Source organism: Anolis sagrei, chromosome 3 (genome assembly GCF_037176765.1).
Source record: "Anolis sagrei isolate rAnoSag1 chromosome 3, rAnoSag1.mat, whole genome shotgun sequence".
Taxonomy (NCBI): Eukaryota; Metazoa; Chordata; class Lepidosauria; order Squamata; family Dactyloidae; genus Anolis; species Anolis sagrei.
This window is the reverse complement of record NC_090023.1, coordinates 197565177-197590307: the sequence shown is the minus strand read 5'-3', so window position 1 is coordinate 197590307 and position 25131 is coordinate 197565177. Positions and strand designations below refer to the sequence as shown.

General features: G+C 39.1%; 1 protein-coding gene across 2 annotated transcripts; it reads right to left on the bottom strand.

The window, feature by feature from the left end:
• Nucleotides 1–12387: 12387 nt before the first annotated feature.
• Nucleotides 12388–24618, bottom strand: EEF1AKMT2 (EEF1A lysine methyltransferase 2). 2 transcript variants are annotated; one of them, XM_060768602.2, is made up of 6 exons: nt 23667–24618; nt 19373–19438; nt 18694–18808; nt 17055–17162; nt 14862–15078; nt 12388–12698 (listed from the first exon to the last, which is right to left on the bottom strand). In XM_060768602.2, the coding sequence occupies exons 1-6, from the start codon at nt 23714–23716 to the stop codon at nt 12601–12603; spliced, it is 654 nt and encodes a 217-aa protein (XP_060624585.2). In that variant the 5' UTR covers nt 23717–24618; the 3' UTR covers nt 12388–12600. The 2 variants fall into 2 exon arrangements, with proteins under 2 accessions (XP_060624585.2, XP_060624586.2); XM_060768603.2 differs by having other exon boundaries at nt 19373–19458; nt 23667–24610.
• Between the last annotated feature and the right edge of the window lie 513 nt (nt 24619–25131).

Here is a 25131-nt window from a genome sequence, read left to right as displayed (position 1 = left end):
TCTCTGCCATTGTTATTCATCCCCCATATCTTCTGCGAAATGCTACCTATCTGAAAGTCAACAGCTAGCATAGCTTTTACTGTACATACATTTTCTACATTTTGTTCCTAAGTGATATAAGGAGTACGGCTGCAGCCTGTGCATGTTTATTCAGAAGTAATTACCACCAAGTTCAATGAGACTTACTCATAAATCAGTATTTTTAGATTCTATGCACAAATTTTAACTTGGGCAGAAATGTTAGACATAATTTCAGTTTTAGAGCCAATCAAATATTATCCTTTAATAAAATTAATCTTTTATGTTTAAATATTGGATCAGCTTTGCAGCTGATTAAAACAGACTTACTATGTTAATAAATGTATCCTGCACTATGAACAATCTTCTCTTTTTCAGTCCAGATCTATTACGTTGCAAAGCACTGAACCTACAATTGTTTTACCTCATTCCCAAAGAACAATTGTTAAAATAGAATGAGAATTTATATCTCCGTCTTATATTTAGGGCGGTTAGATAAAAGAGTGTTAAATGTTGAGCACATGCAAATATTTCTTTCTCGAATGATCATCCAAACTAATAAGTATTAGCAATAAAATCTGCAGCGTGGTCCATAATTTATCGTTGCATCCTGTCTTATTCATCATGCACGCTTAAACCGACATTCTCATTCACAACTGAGTCCTTACACTTCAAGATAAGCAAATTGGTTACAGAATACTATCAATGCAGTCAGTCTTGTGAATTTCCTAAGATCCAGTCTTTCAGTTATTCTGTAGATATAGTGCATAGTGTCAAAAATAACACTGCCCTAAAGGGTTCTTTGTGTACTTTGCATGCTTCTGGAATGCGCTCCTTTACCTTTGCTACTCCCTGGCTACATACTGACTTTCTGTTTACCTCTTTGTTAAGCACAGTTCCTTGGTTGATCTCAAAAGGATACTTGGATTTTTTTTTCTAATCTATTAGTCACAAAGCAGAGTCATCAATAGCCTCACAATTAAATGTTTCTTCTATATAAATAAAAATGTAATGTTCGTTTGTGGGATTAGCATAACTCAAAAACCAGTGGGCCAATTGACATGAAATTTGGACAGCATACATCTAACAACCCAATGTATGTCCTTCACTCAAACATTTTTTATTTTGTTATTTGGGAATTGTAGTTGCTGGGATTTATAGTTCACCTAGAATCAAAGAGCATTCTGAACTCCACCAATTATGGCATTGAACCAAACGTGGCATACCGGACTCCAATGACCAACAGAACGCACTAGAAGGGTTTGGTGGGCATTGATCTTGAGTTTGGGAGTTGTAGTTCACCTATATCCAGAGAGCACTGTGGACTCAAACAATGATGGATCTGGACCAAACTTGGCACAAATATTCCATATGCCCAAATATGAACACAGATAAAGTTTGGGGGAAATAGACCTTGACATTTGGGACTTGTAGTTACTGGGATTTATAGTTCATCTACAATCAATGAGCATTCTGAATCCCACAAATGACAGAATTGTGGCAAATTTCCCACACAGAACCCCTATGACCAATAGAAAATAATACTTAAGGCCATCCAGTCCAACACTCTTCACCAGGGCAAGAAAATGTAATCAGAGTCCTCCTGACAAAGAGCCGTTCAGCCATAGATATAGATATATGATTCTCTCACACACACAGATATAATATCATAGATTTGAAAGGGACCCCTAAAGAAGGACTATGATGTGTTGCATATTCCAGAGTAGGCAAACCAGACACTCTCCACATCAACACTGACAAAGAAACAACAAGAAATACTGTTTACTCACAAAGCATAAAGAAATTACTTATATTAGAAACCAACACTTTCTCATTACTTTATTTTCCAGATCACCGGACTGGGCCACAGCAACGCATGGCAGGGGACGGCTAGTAAGAAATAAGAATATATTTTTAAAAAATAGGGGACAAGATTGGTAGAAAACAGAAAACAATCAGCTGTGTGTTTGTGTGTATGAAATATACAAAACATAGTTAAAGATACAAATGCAATCCAATGACCACTTCTGAAGAGTTTCTAACTCACTGCTTCAGGGTGGAATTCTTGTGAACTTCCCGGTGTTTTTGGACTGTAATTTCCAGCCGGTTTCAACACTACATACATCAGCCATGACTGCTGAGAGATGCAGTCCAGTAATGCCTGGAGGATCAGAAATGGTCCACTTCTATTTTAAACTTTAATGATCCATGTCTTCTTTGTAGCATGATGTACTATGATAAAACATACATTAATCGTGTTGTGTTGCAGAGTCACCTATTCAAGTCATAATAATAAGTTTAGGAATGTTGGGACATTTCAAGTGAACCAAAAAAGTCAGCTCTGGGAAACAAAGAAAATATTAACTTAGAATGATGTTGTGAAATATGCTATTTCCTAGGGCAATTCACTATATGACAAAAAAAATCAAACATGACCATTAAAACCGGAAGCAAATTGTGAAACCAATGATAAAAAGTCCCAGCTTGTCTCCTGCATATGTCATCAGTAGGGGGGCCCTCCCCCCAGCACCAACTCTGGACCAGAGTGAAGGGGGGAGGCAGGGACAGCTCCACCTTGTCTCCTGTGCTATGCTAATAATATAATATAATATAATATACCATATTGAATGTACATATAATATTTATAATATTATAATCCAATACAATATAATACTACTACTACTAATAATATGATATTATGATTATATACTTTATATTACATGTAATATTACTAATAATATTATAATATAATGGTATAGTACTATACAGTAATATATAATACTGATATTGTACTATGCTAATAATAGAATATATATATTGTGTGTGTGTGTGTGTATTGTAAGCTGCTCCGAGTCCCCTTTGGGGTGAGTAGGATGGCATATAAATGTTGTAAATAAATAAATAAATAAAGTAACACTGTTAAAAGAAGCAGTGTGGATTGAGAGCATATCCATACTGACCACTTAGTGTGAAAGGCCAGTGAATCAGATTAGTCAATTTAATAACACATGGAGCTCATCTGGGTTATTGAGGGTGGGCCAAAGTTGCTTAATGCCACCTTGAACCATGTTGACCAAAGCCGTGGGTTACCCTGAATTCCCCCCAGAATCCTGAGCAGACCATGACTCTGGGCCCATGTAAACAACTGGATCAGTTCCATGATGGAATCAGTTGCAATGATTTATATGCCCACCCCATGCTCCTTGGCTTCAGGCAACCCAGGAAGGTAGGATGGTACTAATTCGACCTCATCAGATGGGGCAGTTTCTGGCCGAGCTCCGGGGTGAAAGGGGAGAGCAAGAAGTGTGTACGCTGCTGTTGTGGCAACATGTAAAGCTTCCCGTGTTGCCCCTGAAACAATGTGGAGAAGCCGAGTGACTAATACTTCCCCCATGGGATGGGCTTCCAAGTAAGTTGGGCAGAACCGTAGTCGGGGGGGGGGGGGGAGGGTTTAAAAGTTCAGCCCTGCCCTGGAATGTGTCAGGTTAAAAAAGAAACCTGGTTTACTCATAAATTGATTAACCAGTTAAAGTTCATGAGTAAATCAGGTTTCGGGGGATTAGAAACTTTGGGGGGGGGGGGTTAGAATCCTTAAACCCCCTCCCCCTTGGCTATGGCCCTGACCTTGGATGATATAGGAGGTAGGGTGACAGTTTCTCTACGTCCACTGCTGGGACCTCAATGTGACGTTAATGTGTCCTTCTCATTACAGTGGCCAGAAAAGGCAGCATGGGTTATACTGGTCACTTGTTGCCTGGCCAGAGTGATGACGTGATTGGAGAAGGGAAGGGGGATGGTAGGTGATTCCTCCTCTTCCTCTCCCCTTGTTGCTCTGGTGCCCTGGCCGATGTCACTCTAGGTGACAAGCAACTAGCACAACACATATTGCGCCCACTAGCCACCATGACAATGAGAATGGGAAAGATGGTATGGATTGCTGGGTGGATGGTCAGGATTTCCTCTTTCTTGTGAAGCTCTCTCTGTGTGTGCATGTATGTGTGTGTGGTAATCTAAACCATTCTGGGGCTGATCCAGAATTCACCACACAAGATCAGCCCCAGGATAAGTGGTCAATGTAGAACCGCCCTAGGATTCTGGAGACCTAAGTTAAAATCCCCATTTCACCATGGAAACTCCCAGGGTCTCCTTAGGCAACTCATACTCTCAGCCATAGAGGAAAGCAGTGGTGAATCTCTTCTAAATACATCTTGCCAAGAAAAATCTCTGATAAGGATGCTATAGGCTGGAATTGACTTGAAGATTTGTAATAGCAACAAACATTATTTTAAAGTATTGTTGAAGGCTTTCATGGCTGGAATCACTGGGTTGTTGTAGGTTTTTCAGGTTGTATGGCCATGTTCTAAAAGCATTCTCTCCTGACGTTTTGCCTGCATCTGTGGCAAGCATCCTCAGAGGTTGGGAGGTTTGTTGGAAATTATTTTAAAGCTTGAAAAGAAAGCCTGTAAAATAAAGTGGGACCAAATGAATTAGCCTGGAAAAAATCATAACATAACTAGCTGATGCACCATTGTTGGGAAGGTCCTCTCACATCAACGTTTACATTACCTCAGATTTCCAACCATCCAATAATTATTGCCACTATCTTGGTCCATAGAGAGGTTTATCAAGAAACCTCATTTAGTGTTTTTCTTCCTGCCATAAAGAGACATTAACCACCTCCCTAACCCAGCTGCTCAGCCTTTTCCTTCTTGTTCTTATGAGCCAAGAGGGAAAAGAATATTACAGTTCTTGCACCGGTCTGCTTCAAGAATCCTGTCCACACCCCTTAAGCCACAATGATATCACCCAGAAACCAGACCTGTACTGCCCTCAAAATATATGCAATAGACCGAAAAGTTCTAATCATAACACCCAGGTCATCATGTGTATAAACATTTTTATACTGAAACTGCTTTACAAGCTCAGAGGGTTTTTTGGTATCTCTTCCTGAGCCAGATTGGACAAGGACTTGAACTGCTTGGAAAAGCTTAGCTGGGTTATACTGTGTTGGCCCATAAAGTTGCAGATGGAAAACGACATCTTCATCTGAATCCACCCCAATATTTAATGAACGAACGAGGCAGTCTTCTTTCCCAATAAAAGTCTCAAATGGAGCCAGGCCGAAGAGAGGATGGGTTGACTGATCTTTCTTCCACATTTAAACCAAGGACGATATATTTTAACAACCGACAACTTGCAAAACCTAATGTAAACAGATCTTAAAATATGCAGGGTTTTTTTCATGTGTCTAAAATGCTTGAGTTAAGAATCTCATATTTTATAGAGAGAAAAAACAATCCCCACCAAATGCTTTGATTTTTTGCCACATCAGGAGCTGGTGAAGGCTTCAAGATCACATCATACTTTGCAAAACTGTAATTTTTTTAAAAGGGTAACTAAAAAGCAACTATAAGCTTTTAGAAACAGTGAAAAGCAACCACGGAAAACATTGGCTGATTAAGGGCCCTTCCACATAGCCCTATATCCCAGAATATCAAGGCAATAAATTCCACAATATCTGCTTTGAACTGGGTTATCTGAGTCCACACTGCCATATATTCCAGTTCAAAGCAGATAATGTGAGATTTTATTCAGCTGTGTGGAAGGGGCCTTAGAGAGTGATTTATTAACCAATAACCAGATCCATTCCAATGTTAATATTTTTGCCAATAAGAGTACTGCACACTTATCCAGACTTCAAATGCCTAAAGATTTAGGAATCCTCATCAAGGTGGTTTTTACAATCCTATAAAAGGAAGCTTAACTGATGCAACAAATTCTTTCGTTGATTTGTGGTTTGCAAGGCAAGGGAAGCCATTTCTTTCCAAGAAGAAAATTAAAAAGTGAGGTTATAGCTCTTGTTGCCAACTCTCTCACCAGCAGTTTCTCTCTCAAATATGGAGTAAAGGGTACAAATTCAATAGTACTGTAGTCCCAAAAAAAGAAGTAATATATTAATGGAAGGGCACTTTTCCTTAAAGTAAGGATGTGTACACTTTACAATCCTGGAGTTTGTACACAATGCTAGTTTTGGAGCTATAGAATCTTTTGTCAGCCCCTTCCCAGATTATGTGATATATAGAGTGTTCTTTCCACACTGCTAACAGTGTGGAAAGAAAGTGATAAAATAGCAAGAATGCAGAGATAATGCACACAAGAGTGTAGTATTTAAGGCCATAGAAGCACACATGCAGCTGGTGGATTCATGTAACCTGTTCCGTCTTCAAGGAGCATAGTTTGTATTACCTTTTAGTTGCATGGGATAGTGTTCTTTTGCATTTCCCCAGGGCTGCTACAGATCCAGCAGCACCCTAGAAGTTAAACAGTATCAGAGTCTGCAAAGCCAACCTGCAGGCCTTTTTGCAGCTATTGGTTTAGAAAGTATCTCTTTGGGTTAGGAGTCTGCCCTTTTTCCTGGGCTTGAGATCTCCATTTTGGAATCTCCTGTTGCATCCCAGTTCAAGAAACAAGACCATAAGATTAAATCCACCACTCTGGACTGTAGGAAAAGCAATCCTTGTTTATTGATGAAAAATTGGTTACAAAAGAAAGGTAAATGCAGAGTAAAAAAAGGCACAGAAAAACACAGTAGTCAATAGGATCTCTGAACTTGAGCAAAACTTCAAAAGCCACAAAACAATAACCAGGAGTCTGTTAGCCTTTTACTAACCATGAACTTGGAAACTACAAGCCTCTGGGATTACTAGCCATGGAACACAGGAATTCTGCCAAGACCAGCCACAGTCCCGAACGTTGCTTGACCTAAAGAAGCACCCGGCAGGGATGCTCTTAAACCAAAGAAGCTATTCTTAGAAACGCCCCTTGACTTTTCTGTTTGGGATTCTTTCTGCTGAAGTCGCTGTGACCTTCGTACAGACTGGGAAACAAATCTATCTCTCACTATCTGTTCTCTTCGGACCTCATTATCAAGCCCAGGTGGGGAGATATCACGGCTAACTTCCAAAACATTCTCTTCTAACTGTTGGGTTTCGTTTTCATTCCCACTGACCTCTGCATCAATAACACATGCCACACTGTCAGAGTCAGAGAGAGCTTGCTCAGTTTGAAAAACTATCAGAGAATCCTGTTCACACAGATCAGGATCAGACTGAACCCCAACATCTCCCCTGCCTCCTTCAGTAGAGAAAGAAAGCCTCAGATGTGCTGTTGGTCAGCTAGGTAGCTCTGAAAAAATCATTGTAAGTACGATTGAGTGATTGAGCTATATAGATAAAGAAACTAATTTAGATAGATAGAATAGCAATTGTGTTATAGATAGCAATTGAGTTATAGATAACAATTGAGATATAGAAAAGTTATTGAATATTATTGAGTAGTACTTCATCTCCAAAGCTAACCTTGAACTATAGATAGGGAAAAACCTGTTTTTCTAACCATAGCAGCTCAGGGTTAGGGTGAAAGGATCCCAGGATATTTTCTACCATTTGGGGAAGAGTTACCTCAGTAACTAAAGAAAAAAGAAAGAAAGATCATCTCTATGGTTTCACCAACTGACTGTTTTATTTGTAACTTTGACAAGCTGTGCCAAGTCTGCAAGGATTTTGAGAAATACATATTCTGTTTTGGTGTTCAAAATCTGTAGCAGCCTCAGTTGCTGGGAATCTCAAGCTTCTAAAGAAAGACCCCCGCAGTCCACCCAGACAAAGAAAGAAGCACATCTTACTTTTATTTTTATAGGATCTGGGTGTGGCGGCACATAACCTTAGCGTACCCTATACTTTAAGACTCCTATATCCACAGGGGATACATTCCTGGCCATAGCGTGGTTACAGGGAAATTGTCCTCTTTGGGGATTTGATAGGTTCTACAATGCATCTCTATGGTAACTTCTGGGGGAAGCATACCATAGAATCACCTATTGGATATTGCATATTATTAGAGAGACCCACCATGCGTGGGTAAGGCAAACCACAGAAATGGGTTCTCCATTTATGAGGGTTTCACTGCAGATGTTTCTATGGCTATAGGTCAAGAGGAAACTAGTGGGGTACAATGCAACGCAGAACAAGAGTATTTAATATGTTGTTTATAGAAGCACACACAAAAAAGACCATGACTAATAAAATGTGGAAGCTTCATAAGGGTGTTCATTTACCACTTTCCACAGCTGCAAAAAGCATGTGCTCCTTCCTAACGTTAAGCTCAGCAGTGAAACAAAACAGCTGCATTGATAAATCTGTTTGCCATTCATGCCTTTTTTGTAGTCATATATGAACTTCTTGACTGATTGATATAACAATTTCAACAAGTATTGTTGCTTTTAAACAACCAGTGTTAAGTGGGCACTGTGAATTCGTTTAAATGACATTTAACTGAAGGTCTCAAAATGGTATTTTAAAATAGCAGTAGAAAAGGGATGGCAAATCTGATTTTCAAATATTTGTATGAGAGCTAGAACCATTTTTTCTCCCTCACAGATAGTTAGTCTCCATAATCAAGTTAGCATCACCTAATATCAAAGGATGTCCTGATACAGAATAAGTATCCCATATTTGAAATGCTTGGGGCCAGGAGTATTTCAGGTTTTTTTTCCAGGTTTGGAATACTTGTGTATACATATTGAGATACCTTAAAGATGAGACCCAAGTCTAAACCAAAAAAATCGTGTATGTTTCCTTCTAACTTATACATATTGTATGATAGTAACTTTATAAACAACAACTTAAATAATTTTGTGCACGAAGTAACTTTTGTGTAATTGAACCATTGGAAAGCAAAGGTTTCACTATGTCAGTCACTCATGTGAACGATTCTGGAGTATTTTGGAATTCCAGATAAGGTGTTACTCCACCAGTATGCAGTGCACATTTTTCAGATGGTACGAGGTTATCTATTTTATGGTAGGCAACCAAATAAATGTATCTTTTCTGAAAGATCCATTCAAGAGATAAATTAGAAATGGTTTTTTACATTTCTCTTTTGTAAGTATGCATAAAATACAATTAAATGTATATGGAACACTCGTTGTTTACTTTCTTTACAACTAGAAGGTTGAGACAGCACAGACTAAATAAAGCTGCTTAGGGAACTGAGATCTGCCCTATGGACTGTTTTTAATGAAGAACATGGAGAATTATCAAAGAAAATTGCAGTGGGATTACATAGGATACCTGTGTTAGGCTTTCTACAGTAAGACCTGGGTGGTAGACAGTGAAAAATACAAAAGGAGGATAGAAGAAGAAATAAGATCTTATCCCATTCACTAAATGGTTCATCTATTCCAGTGGTTCCCAACCTGTGGTCTATGGACCACTAATGGTCCACAAGAACGAAAATATGGTCCGCAGCCTCGCCATCACTACACCGTTGCCTTGAATCTACAAAGCAATGAGAACGACTGGTCTTGCAAAACCTTTATAGTGCTGAGGCATCAGGGATGTTGGGAGGGGAGAGGCTGACTACCCACGAAAGATTACTACTATCAATCAGCTCTTGATTAAATATAGTTTTCTGTGGGCGAGCAGATGGCAACTACTGGATGGCATATGTTCTGTATCAGAAACTAGAGCTGATGTGGTCTATCCAATACAATTTTCTGAATCACCACCCCAAATAACCAAACCAAATCTAAAGTTGATCACAAACCTTTTTGGTATTAATATTGGAAAGTGGTCCCTGGTCAAAAAAAGATTGGGAACCACTGATCTATTCCATCTGAAATTTAAATTTCTCATTAAATATAACTTAGAGGTAAAACTGAAATAGCTCTTCTGTAGAAATATGACAGATTGCCTGCTAGAGCTTCTTGGATGACTAAAATATCATATTTATAGTTATTTGAAAATGCCTGTACATGTTTGGACCTAAAGGAGGAAGAAACAGCTCAATTCCCTCAAGGCAAATTGTATTATTCTCAAAAATAAAGAACAGGTGGGAAATTATTAATAGAATTAATAAGACTTCCAGGATTATCATGCTTGGATAGATGTACTCATTTATTTATGTAATTAAAATCTGAATTGTGCCATTTCCAAGAAAAGCGTATTTTAGCATGGATCCTTCACTACCAAATTAAGTTTCCTAATTTGTTAGCTGATATAAGAAATAGGGTAGTTACAAAGAAATGATTGCTGTACATATTTAATGTTTTTAAGCTACATGACAAGCTGTACAAACTACAGTTAATATGTTGAAGAAAGTGGGTGCACTTGAAATAAAGTGTTTAGACATAAATTAAGGGCAGTGTTGAATTAAGAGTTTAAAAATGAAAAGTTCTCTTTATTCAGAAATAATTTTGCTCTTCCATCCCCTCAATGTCATCCTTAGAGGACAGGGCAGCGGGGTGAGCTTCCACTGTTAGTCCCCAGCTTCTGGCAATCTAGAAGTTTGAAAACGTGCAAATGTGAGTAGATCAAAAGGCAGGAAGGTAACTGCACTCCATGCAGTCATGCTGGCCATGATCTTGGAGGTGTCTATGGACAATGCCGGCTCTTCAGCTTAGAAATGGAGGTCAGCACCACCTCGCAGTCGGACCCGACTAGACTTAATGTCAAAGGGAAACCTTTGCATTTAGGACAGGGGTAGGCTGCTGCCCAAGGCCTCACCAGATCCCCAAAAGCCCTACATTCCCAAGCACTGTGTTGTTTTCGATCCAGGCAAAATTACTTATTTTGAAAAACAAACATACTTAAAACAATTTAGTGGACAGCATGGCAAAACTGCCCTTTGTTCCCTAGAGGATGCAAGAAAGCATTTCGCCTTAAAAGAATGAGGAGCAAGTGTCACAAAATGCAGTTTCCTCATCCCATTATGAGCTATTAAAATGTGGACCAGTTCACTCTGTTTTAGTCACCAGCATATCAGAGCTCAAAGAGAACAGATCATTTTTTTTCCTCCATTAGATTTCAACATGCAGATTACCAAACAGTATTTGCATTTTATTCACCCAAAAAGTTTTATCAAACCATTTGTTATGCTCTGGAGAGCATAACAAATTAACTTCTGCAGCTTTTAATAAATACAACAGCCACTGCCATCAAATGTGACATTTTTTTTCATGTCTTATTGTTGAACTGTGCACTGCTTATCATAAGAGAATATTTTGTTGGAAATAGCAACTGTCTCAAGTCTCTGCTAGTTATTTGTTATGTATTGTATGTGTATATTGTTTGCAATTTTACCTAACCACATCAGCTCTAGTTTCTGATACAGAACATATGCCATCCAGTAGTTGCCATCTGCAGACCATGTGATCAGAACTAGGCATGTTCAGACTCAGACTTCATTTTAGAGAGAGCTGAAGCCCTTAGACTCTTAGAGAGAGTAGAAATTGTATGTATGCTTTTAGGAATCTATGTGTGTTTACTTCAGAAGCAGATGCCTTTTGATCAATGGTTCTCAACCTGTGGGTCCCTAGATGTTTTGGCCTTCAACTCCCAGAAATCCTAACAGTTAGTAAACTGGCTGGGATTTCTGGGAGTTGTTGGCCAAAACACCTTGGGACCCACAGGTTGAGAATCACTGCTTTAGACTTCAGTAAGAACAGTTATGCTTTGAACTATTGTTTCTAAGGAAGATGCTCTGTGTTACCTACACAGAGAAACTACTTAAAATCCTATTGTAACTTGTTTCAGGAGCCCCCGGTGGTGCAGTGGGTTAAAGTGCTGAGCTTGTTGATCGAAAAGTCGCAGGTTAAACCCTTGTGCTGCCAGGACTGCTGACTGACAGGTCAGCAGTTCCAATCCAAGGAGATCAGGTTGAGCTCCCTCTGCCAGCTCCAGCTCCTCATGTGGGAACAAAAGAGAAGCCTCCCACAAGAATGATAAACCATAAAAACATCTGGGAGTCCCCTGGGCAAAGTTGTTACAGATGGCCTATTCTCTTAAACCAGAAGCAACTTGCAGTTTCTCAAGTCACTCCTGACACAAAAAGAAAAAAAAAACCCTGTATTCATAAGCAAAGTGTCTGTATACTGTATACATGAAGTTCTGTGAGTAAACCAGCCCTGTTACTTTTAAAGAAGACTGGTTATTTTGTCTCTTGAGAGAATGATTAAAGGGAAATATACTTTAAGGGAGAGTAGATGGTTTTGGCAACTAAAGGAACACTTCTGAAATTCTGCTGAATAAAATGTGTTTGTGCATTGGCATGTCTTCGTCCCTAACAGTTCAAAGACATACTTAAGTATATCAGTTTAAAAGCTGAGAGACCTAGTTGCCTTGCATGAACATTGCATGCTGTTCAACAATGCATGATGTTCACCAGCATGCCTTGCATGCTGGTGAACATCATTTTTCAAAGGGTTGTAACTTCTAACAAGGTCATACCTTTCCTGTGACCAGTGGTTTTTCAAAAAGGTTATGCATCCCATTCCCAAAATGGTTAAGGAGATTCACATTTTCCAAAATATTTACACAAAAGATCAATTGTATTCCTTAAAAAATTAAGGTACATTCATTCAATAATCTTGAAAGGATTGCTTCAAATAAAACAAAACATTTGTCGATCTGTAAATTTCACAGAACTACTTCTTCCAATTTATGGTCCTGCTGTTTTTCACTTGTCCATGAAATCCGGAATTCAGGATCTTCTGTATAAAACTCACATCCAAAACATAAACTCTTATGTTCTATGTTTGAAAACCAAAGCAGTTACACTGCTTCCAGTTCTTCCTCCAAAGCAGAATGTGGGTGTTGGCAACTCTTCCAGAAAAAGAAATCCTGTCAAATGTAAGTAAGAAGTTTTAGTTAGAAAAACAATACTTTATTACTCTTATTGAATAACTTTATAAATTCTTTTTGAATTCTGTTATGAATTCAAAAAGAGAACATATAGTTCAGCAAATTCTTCAGGTCCTTATAAGCACTAATATTATACATAGATTAAAGACAGATAACAGTAATACCAGTCATTCCCATTTCAGCTCGAAATACCTGGAATTATTTCTTTTCAACTAGAGCTCAAGGTATCCATTTTTAAATAAGTCTGTCTGGGATCATAAAATCCAAGTTCTGTTTTAGCTTCTCAAAAGTAAGCTTACTTTTACGGGCATATGAAATGATTGGCATTTTATTTTATTTTTCAATTTGGGAAATGAGAAAGGAAATATATGATCAGGAATGGAGGGTTCTTACTTTCATGGTTTCCTCTTTCTGTTGAAATTATCCACATGCTTGTGGATTTCAGTGGCTTCTCTGTATTGTCTGACCTGGTGGCTGTTAAGAGTGGTCCAGCATTTCTGTGTTCTCAACATACAATGTCCAGGTTGGTTTATCAAGTGCTCTGTTATGGCTGACTTGTCTGGTTGAATTAGTCTGCAGTTTCTGATTGTTTCTCCAGACAGGAAACAATCAGGGGCAGCTAACACCCCCTGTCCTCCAGACAGAAAGTAGCCAGACTTTGAAAATGCAAGGCTATTCAATGCTATTCAAGGTGGGTAATTGCAACATTCACACCTGCCTCAAATAGACAAGAGCTTTTTTTCTCCCACCTTGATATTCCACAGATATATAAACCTCACTGCCTAGTTTCCAACAGACCTCACAACCTCTGAGGATGCCTACCATAGATGTGGGCAAAACGTCAGGAGAGAATGATTCTGGAACATGGCCATGTAGCCCAGAAAACTCACAGCAACCCAGTGATTCCAGCCATGAAAGCCTCTGACAACTTACAACAAAATGTTTAACAGTAAACAAAAAGTATGCTCAAATTCTAGCCACCGGGCAAGCTGTCGCTTCACCATCCACTTGTGACACCGAGTCCTTTGATGGAGTGCTTCCTCATTCTTTCGCCCGCTGCTGGAGATTTTTATGGCATCGTAAATTAGTTAAATTAGCCTCCCCATATAAGTGGTACCTAAATTTCCTACTTGACAGATGCAACTGTCTTTCAGGCTGCAATGGTCAACAGCAAGGTAGACAAAAGGTTGGGAGCTTACTCTGACCCGGGATGGCTTCGAACTCATGACTTTTCGATCAGTGGTGATTTAATGCAGCTGACTCCTAGCCATCTGCACCACGTCCCAGTCCTGACTGATTGCAAATGAGTTGCTAAGAAGGACTGCAATTTCCCCCTCTGGGGATGTATCTCAAAGGGACAGGGTCTAATTAAAGTTCCCTCCCACAGAAAGCTATACAAAAAGGAACTGAACCCATTCTAACTAAGGGGACAACTGAGGCTTAACAAAGAAAACAGTAAAAGCCTCTATGGGGACATGTAAGGGATGTCATCAAGGCATATGTCACCACAATCAGATTTGACTTTTTAAAAAACGGGCGTAACTACTGCGCTAGTTTTAACTGCTCAAAATGTAGGGAATATTTACCACACGAAAACAGTCTGTATCACATCACAAGGAAATCTACCCAAAGTGCATCTGATTTCCAATTATTTAAGCATATGTTTCAATTTTAATGTGTTTTGGTTTTTGGTATCAATGGCAATCAGTAACGTGAATTTGAGAACAAAACACTTTTGATATGACTGCTTAATATGACTTGATAGGACTGCTTAAGAAGCATAAACATGAATTAAGTGCTTATAGACTTCAGTGTATTCGAGGTCTTCAATGTGGCCTTTTACAATAGGAATCCAATACTTTTTCTTCACTGACTTTCAAATGTTACTGAGCATCACCCCCAGAAAACTCTGCAGCAGTAATTCTTGGCATGTAACTAGATTCTTAGATTTAATCTTCATTAAGCATAGACACAATGATCTCTCATTAGTGTTTTAATGTCTCCAGTTCAAGAAGAGGTACAGCTCAAACACAAACAAGTACTTTCATCACTGCAATGCCAAGCACTTCTGGCATGGGGAAGAAACAAAAAGTACGCTAAGATTCTGAAATAGATATATGCAATTGCAAGCCAGACATGTACCTTCTTTGAATTCATTACTTAGTTCCTCTTTGGTCCAGTTACAAGAAGTTATGAGGAAAAAGCCTCCTGGTCTCAGCACTTTGTGCAGGGATTTCACGTACTGTTTCCTTTTCTCGGCTGCTTTGACTGGGTTCAGACTGATGGCATCAAAGGTTCCTTTATCAATGCAAACATCAAAACCTGATAGTTCATCTGAGGGATTTAAGATGTCTTCAACCTGTACAACAGAGGTGTAGCTGTTGAGTATGATATTTTACTGCAATGATTACTTTAAAAACACACAACATGAACTATTGGGACCTAAGAAAAATGAAACTATTCTAAAACTTCCTAATAAATGTTCTAAATCTATGATCAGATCCATTCCATTGGTTGTAACACCTGTGTGCTATTCAACTGTTCATCACACCTTATCTAACTTTTAAAGCCTCTATTTTTTTTATCGCATCAGAAGCGAATTGAAGATACAGTTATAAGGTATTTAAAAACTTGGCATTATATTAAATGTCCTTTGACCAGTAGCTGGCCACTTAGGAGTGCCTCTGGTGTCATGGTAAGAAGGTCCTCCATTGAGCATGTGACAGGGTTCAGGATGCATTGTGGTAGGTGGTCTGTGGTTTGCTCTTCTCCACACTTGTGTGTCGTGGACTCCACTTTGTGGCCCCAATTTTGAAGAATGGCTTTGCACCTCGTGGTGCCAGAGTACAGTCTGTTCAATTCCTTCCAAGTCACCCAGTCTTCTGTGTAGCCAGGGGAGAGTCTTTCATCCGGTATCAGTCACTGATTGAGGTTTATTTATTTAGTTATGGCATTTATATGCCACCTTTCTCACCCCGAAGGGGACTCAGAGCAGCTTCCTATATATATATATATATATATATATATATATATATATATATATAATACACACACACACACACACACAATATATTATATTATTAGCATTATTATTATTATTATTAAACTTTATTTGTACCCCGCTAGCATCTCCCGAAGGACTCGATGCGGCTTACACAGGCCAAGGCCTCAACAACAATACAACAATGTAGTCTAAGCAAATCAAACAAATTAAAACAAAATTATATTATTATTAGCATAGTACAATATCAGTATTATATATTACTATATTGTACTATACCATTATATTGTAATATAATTAGTAATATTACATGTAATATAAAAGATATAAATATAATATTGTTAGTATTAGTACTAGTATGATATTATATATATTGTATTACATTGTATTATATTATATTATATGACATTTTAACCTGCCACTTTTAGACTCTCGCTTTCTGAGGTATTTCTGTGAGTATCTCTGTAGATCTTAGAAAGGTATTTGTTGATTTAAGATGTTGGCGTGCTGGCTGATATCCGAAGAGAGGATGGACCGGAGATGTCACTATCTTGGTCCTTTCATTATTGGCTACTATTTCTCGATGGACATCGGGTGGTGCAATACCGAAGAAACAGTATAATTTCTCCAGTGGTGTGGGGCATAGACATCCTGTGATAATGGCATGTTTCATTAAGAGCCACATCCACTGTTTTAATGTGATGAGATGTGTTCCATACTGGGCGTGCATATTCAGCAGCAGAGTAGCAAAGTGCAAGGGCAGATGTCTTCACTGTGTCTGGTTGTGATTCCCAGGTTGTGCCAATCAGCTTTTGTATTATATTGTTTCTAGCACCCACTTTTTGCTTCATAGTCAAGCAGTGCTTCTTGTAAGTCAGAACATAGTCTAGGACAGTGGTTCCCAAACTTATTTGGCCTACCCACTGGAAATCAATTTTTCTAAATCTTCTCTTCTTTCTTTTATGTTTTCACCGCCCATTACAGTTATTCATCACCCCCAAATGTACCTGTGGCCATTACTGCCCCCCCGGATCACTGCAGCGTCCACCAGGGGCCGGTAACACCCACTTCGGGAATCACTGGTCTAGGATAACTCCCAGGTGTTTTGGTGTGCCAGTGGGATTCTTTCCTAGGTAATCCTCAGAGCTCGAGATGCTTGTCAGTTCTTAAGATGAAAACACAGAACTGTGTTTTAGATGGATTAGGAATCAGCTGGATTTCCCTGTAGTAGGCAGTAAGAGCACCTAAAGCCTCTATTATGTCATTATTCTTAAATTAGATAGCCCCAAGTGTTTATGGTACCTTCACATCTACTTTGTTCCACAATAGTTTACCTGCAACTTGATATGTGGCAGCCCTTCCTTTTCCATTATGCTTTTTGAAAGTTCCACAGCAGATGGACAATAATCAATTCCTGTAAGATTGGTATAACCAGATTTGGCCTTAAAAACAGGAAAGAAAACCCAGTTAGTCCTAAACACCTTTCCTTAGGTTACTATCCAATGTCTGTGGCATTTATTTAAGCATAACTGTCTATAGGACTGAAACAAACATTTTATTTTATTTTATTATCATGTCAGAAGCGACTTGAGACCACAGGAAGTTGATTCTGGTATGAGAATTGTCCGTCTGCAGAGACGCTGCCCAGAGGATGCCCAGATGTGTTACCATCCTGTGGGAGGTTTCTCTCATGTCCCTATATGGGAAGATGGGGCTGACAAATGGGAGCTCACCCCATCTCACGGATTCATTTTCAAAGGCATGACAGTGGAAAATGCATTTTGCAAATTGATTTCAAGATAAGGGTAGTTTCAGAGGCTTCACTGACAGCCAAAATGGTTGCATGAATGAATCCATTATCATATATATTGTACCACATTTCCTGGATCAACTTTTTTCAACAAAAAATACTAAATACAGGAGGAGATCACACCAGATTAGGGGGATACATAGCATAATTCCTTTTCAAATATTACAATGAGAATGCAGTTTAAAACACCTTGCAGTGCCTAACACAGTAAAGCCACACATAACTACTTTTTAATTAAAGAACACCTCTGATGTTTTTTATATAAAAACAAAGAGTAATTAATTCATTTTTTAAAAATCCTATGAAATTGGCCTGTTTCTCTTAAAAACAAATATGGTATGTTTTCTCTCATCCTACTTGAGATATGATATCGTTTCACTAATTTCTACAAACAGTATGTTGAGAAAGTTGTATTAGAACTAAGGCCCTTCTACACTGCCATATAATCCAGATTATTATTTCTCCAAATGCAGAATAATTGACATAGGACAACGGAATGACTAGACAACAAGACCGGACGTTTTTAACAAGGAGACACTATGGACTTATATTTTATTAATTCTGTTTAGTTTTTATTCTATGTAATGTTTTAATTGTATTTATAACATTGTAAGCACTTTCTCAGTTGCTACGGGCTGAGAAAAGCGGTATACAAATACAGTAAATAAATAAATAAATAATCAAAACAGATAATCCACATTATCTGCTTTGAACTGGATTATATGAGTCTATACTGCCATATAATCCAGTTCAAAACTGATTATCTGGATTTTATATGGCAGTGTAGAAGGAGTCTAGCTGGTAGGTAGGAGGACAAATCTTTGAATGTTATGAACCAAGATATAAGAGAGTATTAGAATCTAGTAGGAGCCAATTGGAGATACACTCAGGACTGAAATTTTCACAAGGTCTCCTTCATCTAAATAACATTTGGGTGTTTGAAGCTCCTTCTTGTGGCCCCAATTTTATGCAATTTTGGTATGACAATACTAGTGCTTTCATGCTCACAATAAGGATTAAAAATGAATTCACATAATACAGTCATGCCCATGGATATGGACCACTGCATCATAATTAATAGTTCAGTCAATGCTTAGCTGTTGTTTGCTTGGTCCCCAAGTTTAAATGATGCATCACAAATCACTGCTTTTACAAATACCAACCAATTCAACAAGCAAAACTCCGTTTCCCGTTCCAATGTCGAGCACAGAGCAGCCCAGGGGTATCTTTTGTTTCTCTAGCCATCTAATTAAACGAGTCATGCTCTCTTCGCCAAACCTAATGAGAAACAGAGCTTCAGGTAAGTAGTTCCATTGGTCTATGCATAAAAAGCAAGCAAACTTTACCAGTGTCAGGCAATGCATCCACATCATGTTAGCATCAAGGCATCACTCCTCGGAGATCATATTACAAGTTTGTTTAATTAATTCTTTAAATGAATGGATGGCTCTGAAACTTGTCAGGTTAAAATTACACAAGAGGTTCTTGCTGTTGTTATAAAAACACATTGTGCAGAAACTCAAAGCAGCAGTGCATCTTTCTCTGTGCCTCTTATTTAAATTTTGACAAACCTCGAGGATATAAACACTTGGCCTCTGCAATGCAGCCCACGGCCAGCAATTTATTTCCCCCATAAAAAAACACAGATGTCAGATGATAATTAGCTGTTTTAATTTGCAACAGGTTTACTCCAGACCAGAGCTGGCATTTTTCATGAAAACCTCTGTAACACATTACAAGTACTATAAGCATAACAGCAGATGCACCATGTTATTTTATTACATGCAAAAAAATTATGGACAAATATTTGCTGAAGCCTGTTATGGTCTTATCGATACTTGCCAGATCTCACCAGCATCACCACTTTCTTTAAAAAATTTCAGTTCTCGTTCATAGGCTGCATCCCAACTGTAGATGAAGAAAAAACACTGAAATTAACAGAACAAAGACCTACATCGCCTGTTGTTACCATAACACCCAGAGGATAATATCTAAGAAATTATTACTTGCTCTCTTCCCAGAGGAAAAACAACCTTATCCTTTGGCCAACAACCAACCACAATTTGATAAGTTCCATTCAATTTACATTCTGTTCATATTAACTTTGGTATAAACATGCCAAGGGCCCCCTGGTGATGCAGTGGGTTAAACTGCTGAGCTGCTGAACTTGCAGACCAAAAGGTTGGCAGTTCGAATCTGGAGCGCGGGGTGAGCTGTTAGGCCTGGCTTCTGCTGATCTAGCAGTATGAAAACATGTGAGTAGATCAATAGATACTACTTCTGCGAGAAGGTAATGGCACTCCATGCAGTCATGCTGGCCACATTGCCTTGGAGGTGTCTATGGATAACGCCAGCTCTTCAGCTTAGAAATGGAGATGAGCACTAACCCCCAGAGTTGGACATGACAATTAAACAGGAAGCATCACTTTTAAATCAGGAACACATTTTTTTCATATTTTGTTGCATAGTGTTACTTACAAAAGTAAGTGTTCAAAAAGAAGCCTATGGAATCTGTTTCTCCTTGGAACTACTCACATCTGATATTTTTTACAGATTGGCTGAAAGCTATTACTACATTCAGTATAAGAAAAATGTCATGTAATTATACCACTGGCATCGAATCATCCGGATTATAATTTTAAATAGATAAATAAATAATAATATTATCTTTATTTTATCCCACCCCATCTCTCCAGAGGGACTCAGATTAGCACACTGGAGCCCCTGGTGGTGCAGCGGGTTAAAGCACTGAGTTGCTAAACTTGCTCGCCGAAAGGTGGGTGATTCGAATCTGGGGAGCTGGACGAGCTTCTGTTGTTAGTCCCAGCTTCTGCCAACCTAGCAGTTTGAAAATATGTAAATGTGAGGAAATTAATAGGTACTACTCCAGCATGAAGGTAACAGGACTTCATGCAGTCATGCTGGCCACATGACCTTGGAGATGTCTATGGATAACGCCAGCTCTTTGGCTTAGAAATGGAGATGAGTACTAACTCCCAGATTTGGGCATGACTGGACTTAATGTCAGGGGAAACCTTTACCTTTACTATAAACATGCCTGGCAATTTATTTATACTACTCAGTATTTATAAGTACCCATGCAAACTTTTTTCTGCACATTTCTTTTTTAAAATTGTATTCCCACTTACTATTAATATTTCCAAAGTCATTTAGAGAGCTTCAAGTGAAAAAAGCCAATGAACCCCGACTCCCACTGGTTTCAATATGATTTACTTTATGTAAGTGCATATAAGATTTAAGTTTAGGTCATTTAGAGTGTAGGAAAATGGCCTAGGGAGAGGAGGAAGGTATTTTTTTTACCGGACGCTTCTTGCATAAGGGAGAGAAGTCAAATGGAGAGGTCATCCTTAACTCTCTTTACAACAGTGTGGAGAAGCCAAAGCTCAGGATCTTAGAGTTGAAGAAGAACTGATGTAAGAGTAATCGACATGCAACTGTGAGATTAACAGGACCAGTAAGTGTTATTGACATAAAAGGGATAGCTTGCAAAACAAGTTTCAAAGCACCGTGCGTGAAAGAGATAACAGTTGCCACTTTGGCCTTTAGAAGTGACCTGACCTGAAAAAGTATTTTTAACCAGCTGGTTGGTTTCTATTTTTGTTCAACCTTAAGTGTTAAGCAATTCTGGATGGCGAGACAATTAAAATGTGTACACTAAAAGTCTAGCTCTCTTATACAACGACTACATTTTAAATATGAAAGCGTACAGGAGCTCAAGAGTTCCTAGAAAGGACACTTATATTATTTTGGATCCTCCCTCCGAATCCCAGATCTGTAATTTTGCCATTTGAATGAGAGATTTCCCTCTGCCCATATTATTTTATACATCCCAATGACTAAACAATGCTACAACTTTTATTAACTTATTCAACACATGGGGATAATATGAGTCTGGTCACAGAAAGCTACACAAACCACAATGATTCCACTTTGTACCATATTTAAATTGCAAAAGAAGCAACCCAAATCCCACCTCATTCTTTTATCCATATGTTCTCAAAGCTTGAAAACATTTTGCATTTCAGAATGCAACTACTAGAGTTTTTTCCGCCTTCTTATCTCTTGAAAATGAGAGTTTTTAATGCTAGTATTAGTAGAACTTCTTTGTCCTTCTGGTTTGTTTATTAAACTACATGCAGGATACCGTAATGAAGATTATTCTACACTCCTCATTCTCAAACATTAAAAACTTGAGTGTGGGAGTTGCTTTAAAAAAATTGTGAGCCATAGCTCCCTTTATGAGACTTGTGTGTGTCGTGTGTTTGCTTTAGGCAATTTGCTCTTTGAGCTAGATTTATGCCTTCCTCAGGATGAAAACCTCAGTCTTCCAAGGGTGAATCTACACTGCAGAATTAATCCAGTTTGACAGCACTTTAACTGCCATAACAAAATGCTGTGGAGTCATAGGTTTTGTAGTTCGGTGAGGCACAAGCACTCCTAGGCCCTTTCTACACCGCTATATAATCCAAATTATCGGATTTGAACTGGATTATACGGTAGTGTAGACTCATGCCCCTTCTACACTTGCCATATAAAATCCAGATTATCTGCTTTAAACTGGATTATATGGCAGTGTTGATTTAGATAATCCAGTTCAAAGCAGATCATGTGGATGATGTGCTTTGACAATCTGGATTATATGGCAGTGTAGAAGGAGCCTCATATAATCCAGGTCAAAGCAGATAATGTGGATTATTTGATTTAACAATCTGGATTTTACATGGCAGTGCAAAAAGGGCCTTAGGCTGGATCTACACTGCCCTATATCCCAGGATCTGATCATAGGGCGCTTCCACACAGCCCTATATCCCAGAATATCAAGGCAGAAAATCCCACATTATTTGAGTGTGGACTCAGATAACCAAATGAGAGACTCCCTCCTGGGCACACAGAAAACTGGGCGACTTGGAAGGCGCTGAACAGACTGCACTCTAGAACCCCGAGATGCCGAGCCAGCCTTAAGAAATGGGGTTACAAAGTGAAGTCCACAACATGCAAAAGTTGAGAAGAGCAATCCACAGACCACCTACTACAATGCAGCCTGAGCCCTGCCACATGCACAATGGAGGATCTTCTTACTGTGACACCAGAGGCACTCCAAGTGGCCAGCTTCTGGTCGAAGGACATTTAGTATAATGTCAAGTTTTTAACTTTGTGTTTTTAAATATATGATAACTGTACCCTCAGTTTGCTTCTGACAAGATAAATAAATAGTTGAATGTTAAGGTTGTGGGAACCCTTCATATTATACTCTGAGGTTGTGGGTGGCTGCGGGTAAAAAAAAGACACTTATAGCTTTGGATGATAAGAAAAATTTTAACAGATTTGAAGTGCGATTTTAAGTACTCTTCAAGTATCAAAACCTAGAAGAGTTCTGAAAGCAGAGAAACCGATTTTGATGATATCCAAGCGATATGTGGTTCCATTCTGATTTATCAGTTGGATATACAGATATTCGCAGGATATCCTCAGCAAGCAAGAGTCCAAAAGTGGCAGGCTAAAACCCAGAACCTCAATCCATGGCTGATACCAAATTAGAGACTCTCTAATGGGCACACAGAAAAGTGGTTGACTTGGAAGGCGCTAAACAAAATGCACTCGGGCCAAGTGAACCCCACAACATGCGAAGGTGAAGAGCAAACCACAGACCACCTGCTGCAATGCAACCTGAGCCCTGCCATATGCACAATGGAGGACCTTCTTGCGGCAACACCAGAAGCACTCCAAGTGGCCAGATACTGGTCAAAGGACATTTATTATAATGCTCAGTGCTATGGAATCCTGGGTTTTGGAGTTTGGTTGTTTGGTAATGTCAGGAGCGACTTGAGAAACTGCAAGTCGCTTCTGGTGTGAGAGAATTGGCCATCTGCAAGGACGTTGCCCAGGGGATGCCCATATGTTTCGATGTTTTATCATCCTCGTGGGAGGCTTCTCTCATGTCATGGAATTTGGTGAGGCACGAGCTCTCTTCGGAAGAAGAGGCAAAAGACCTTGTAAAACTACAAATCCCTGGATTTCATTGCACGGAGCCCATTGCAGTGGAAGCTGTGCCAAAACCGCATTCATTCTCCGGTGTAGATGCGCCCTGATCTCTCTGCCTTGTGGTGCCACTCACTGTTCCTTGGTCCCCAGGGCCGAGGGGCCAAACTCCTCCTCGCCACCCATCGCTGACGTCTCTGTGAAGGGGGAGCGGCGATGCGCATGCGCGGATTTCGCCACTCTAGGCTGCTGGAGGACCTTCTTCTCACTGCTCTTCTGACGTCTTCCTGTTAGATTGAGGCAGTGGGAAGGAAGGGGTGATCACTGTAGAATGGATACTGTTTGACACCACTTTGAAAAACCATGGCTCACAAATATTAAACGTTCACAAACTCATCCTAAAAAAGAAAGGGAAAGGAAAGATACATTTTTTTAAAGGGATATATTCTCATCTTCTTTTCATCAGTGATTTAAAGGTGTAGTCCAATGATTCCAGAACTAGAGCTCTACAAGGAAGCTTGGACTTCATTTCCCAGAAGCCTCAGGTGTTTGGGACAATTATCAGGGATTCTGGGAGTTGAAGTCCAAAACCCTCTGAAAGACCAGCGTTTGGGAAGCATGCCCCTCTGCCATCAATATAAAAATGTATAAAAAATAACCTGCACAACTAGTGTTTCTCAAAACACCTAGCCCTCTCTCCCTCTCTCTGTATATGTGTTTTATGTGTGTGTATATGTTTTGTGTCGGCAGGATAGGAGATTTAAAGATGGGCTCATAGGCAACCTTAAAAACTCTGGCATAGACATTGAGAATTGACTTAATGTCAAGGGAAAACATTTACCTTTACCTATATATCTTCTTCTATATATATAAAAATGCTCTGTGCATAATGAGTACCTTAAAAACAAAAGAACCCATGAACGAAATCCCAATAAATTTGGCAACAAAACGTGTCACGACACAAGGAGTGACCTTCACTCAAAAGATGATGATTTTGTCATTTGGGAGTTGTAATTGCTGGGATTTATAGTTCACCTACAATCAAAGAGCATTCTGAACTCCATCAACGATGGAATTGAACCAAACATGGCATACAGAACTCCCATGACCAACAGAAAATACTGGAAGGGTTTGGTGGGAATTGACCTTGAGTTTGGGAGTTGTAGTTCAACTACATCCAGAGAGCACTGTGGACTCAAACAATGATGGATCTGGACCAAACTAGGCACAAGCACTCAATACGCCCAAATATGAACACAGATGGAGTTTGGGGGAAATAGACCTTGACATTTGGGAGTTGTAGTCACTGGGATTCACAGTTCACCTACAATCAAAGAGCATTCTGAATCCCATGAATGACAGAATTGGGGAAAACTTCCCACACAGAACCTCCATGACCAACAGAAAATACTTAAAGCCATCCAGTCCAACTCCCTTCACCAAGGCAAGAAAACATAATCAAAACCCTCCTGACAAAGAGCCATCCAGCCGTATAGATAGATATGATTATCTCACACACAGATATAAAATCATAGATTTTAAAGGGACCCCTGAAGAAGGACAATGATATGTTGCATGTTCCAGAGTAGGCAAACCAGACA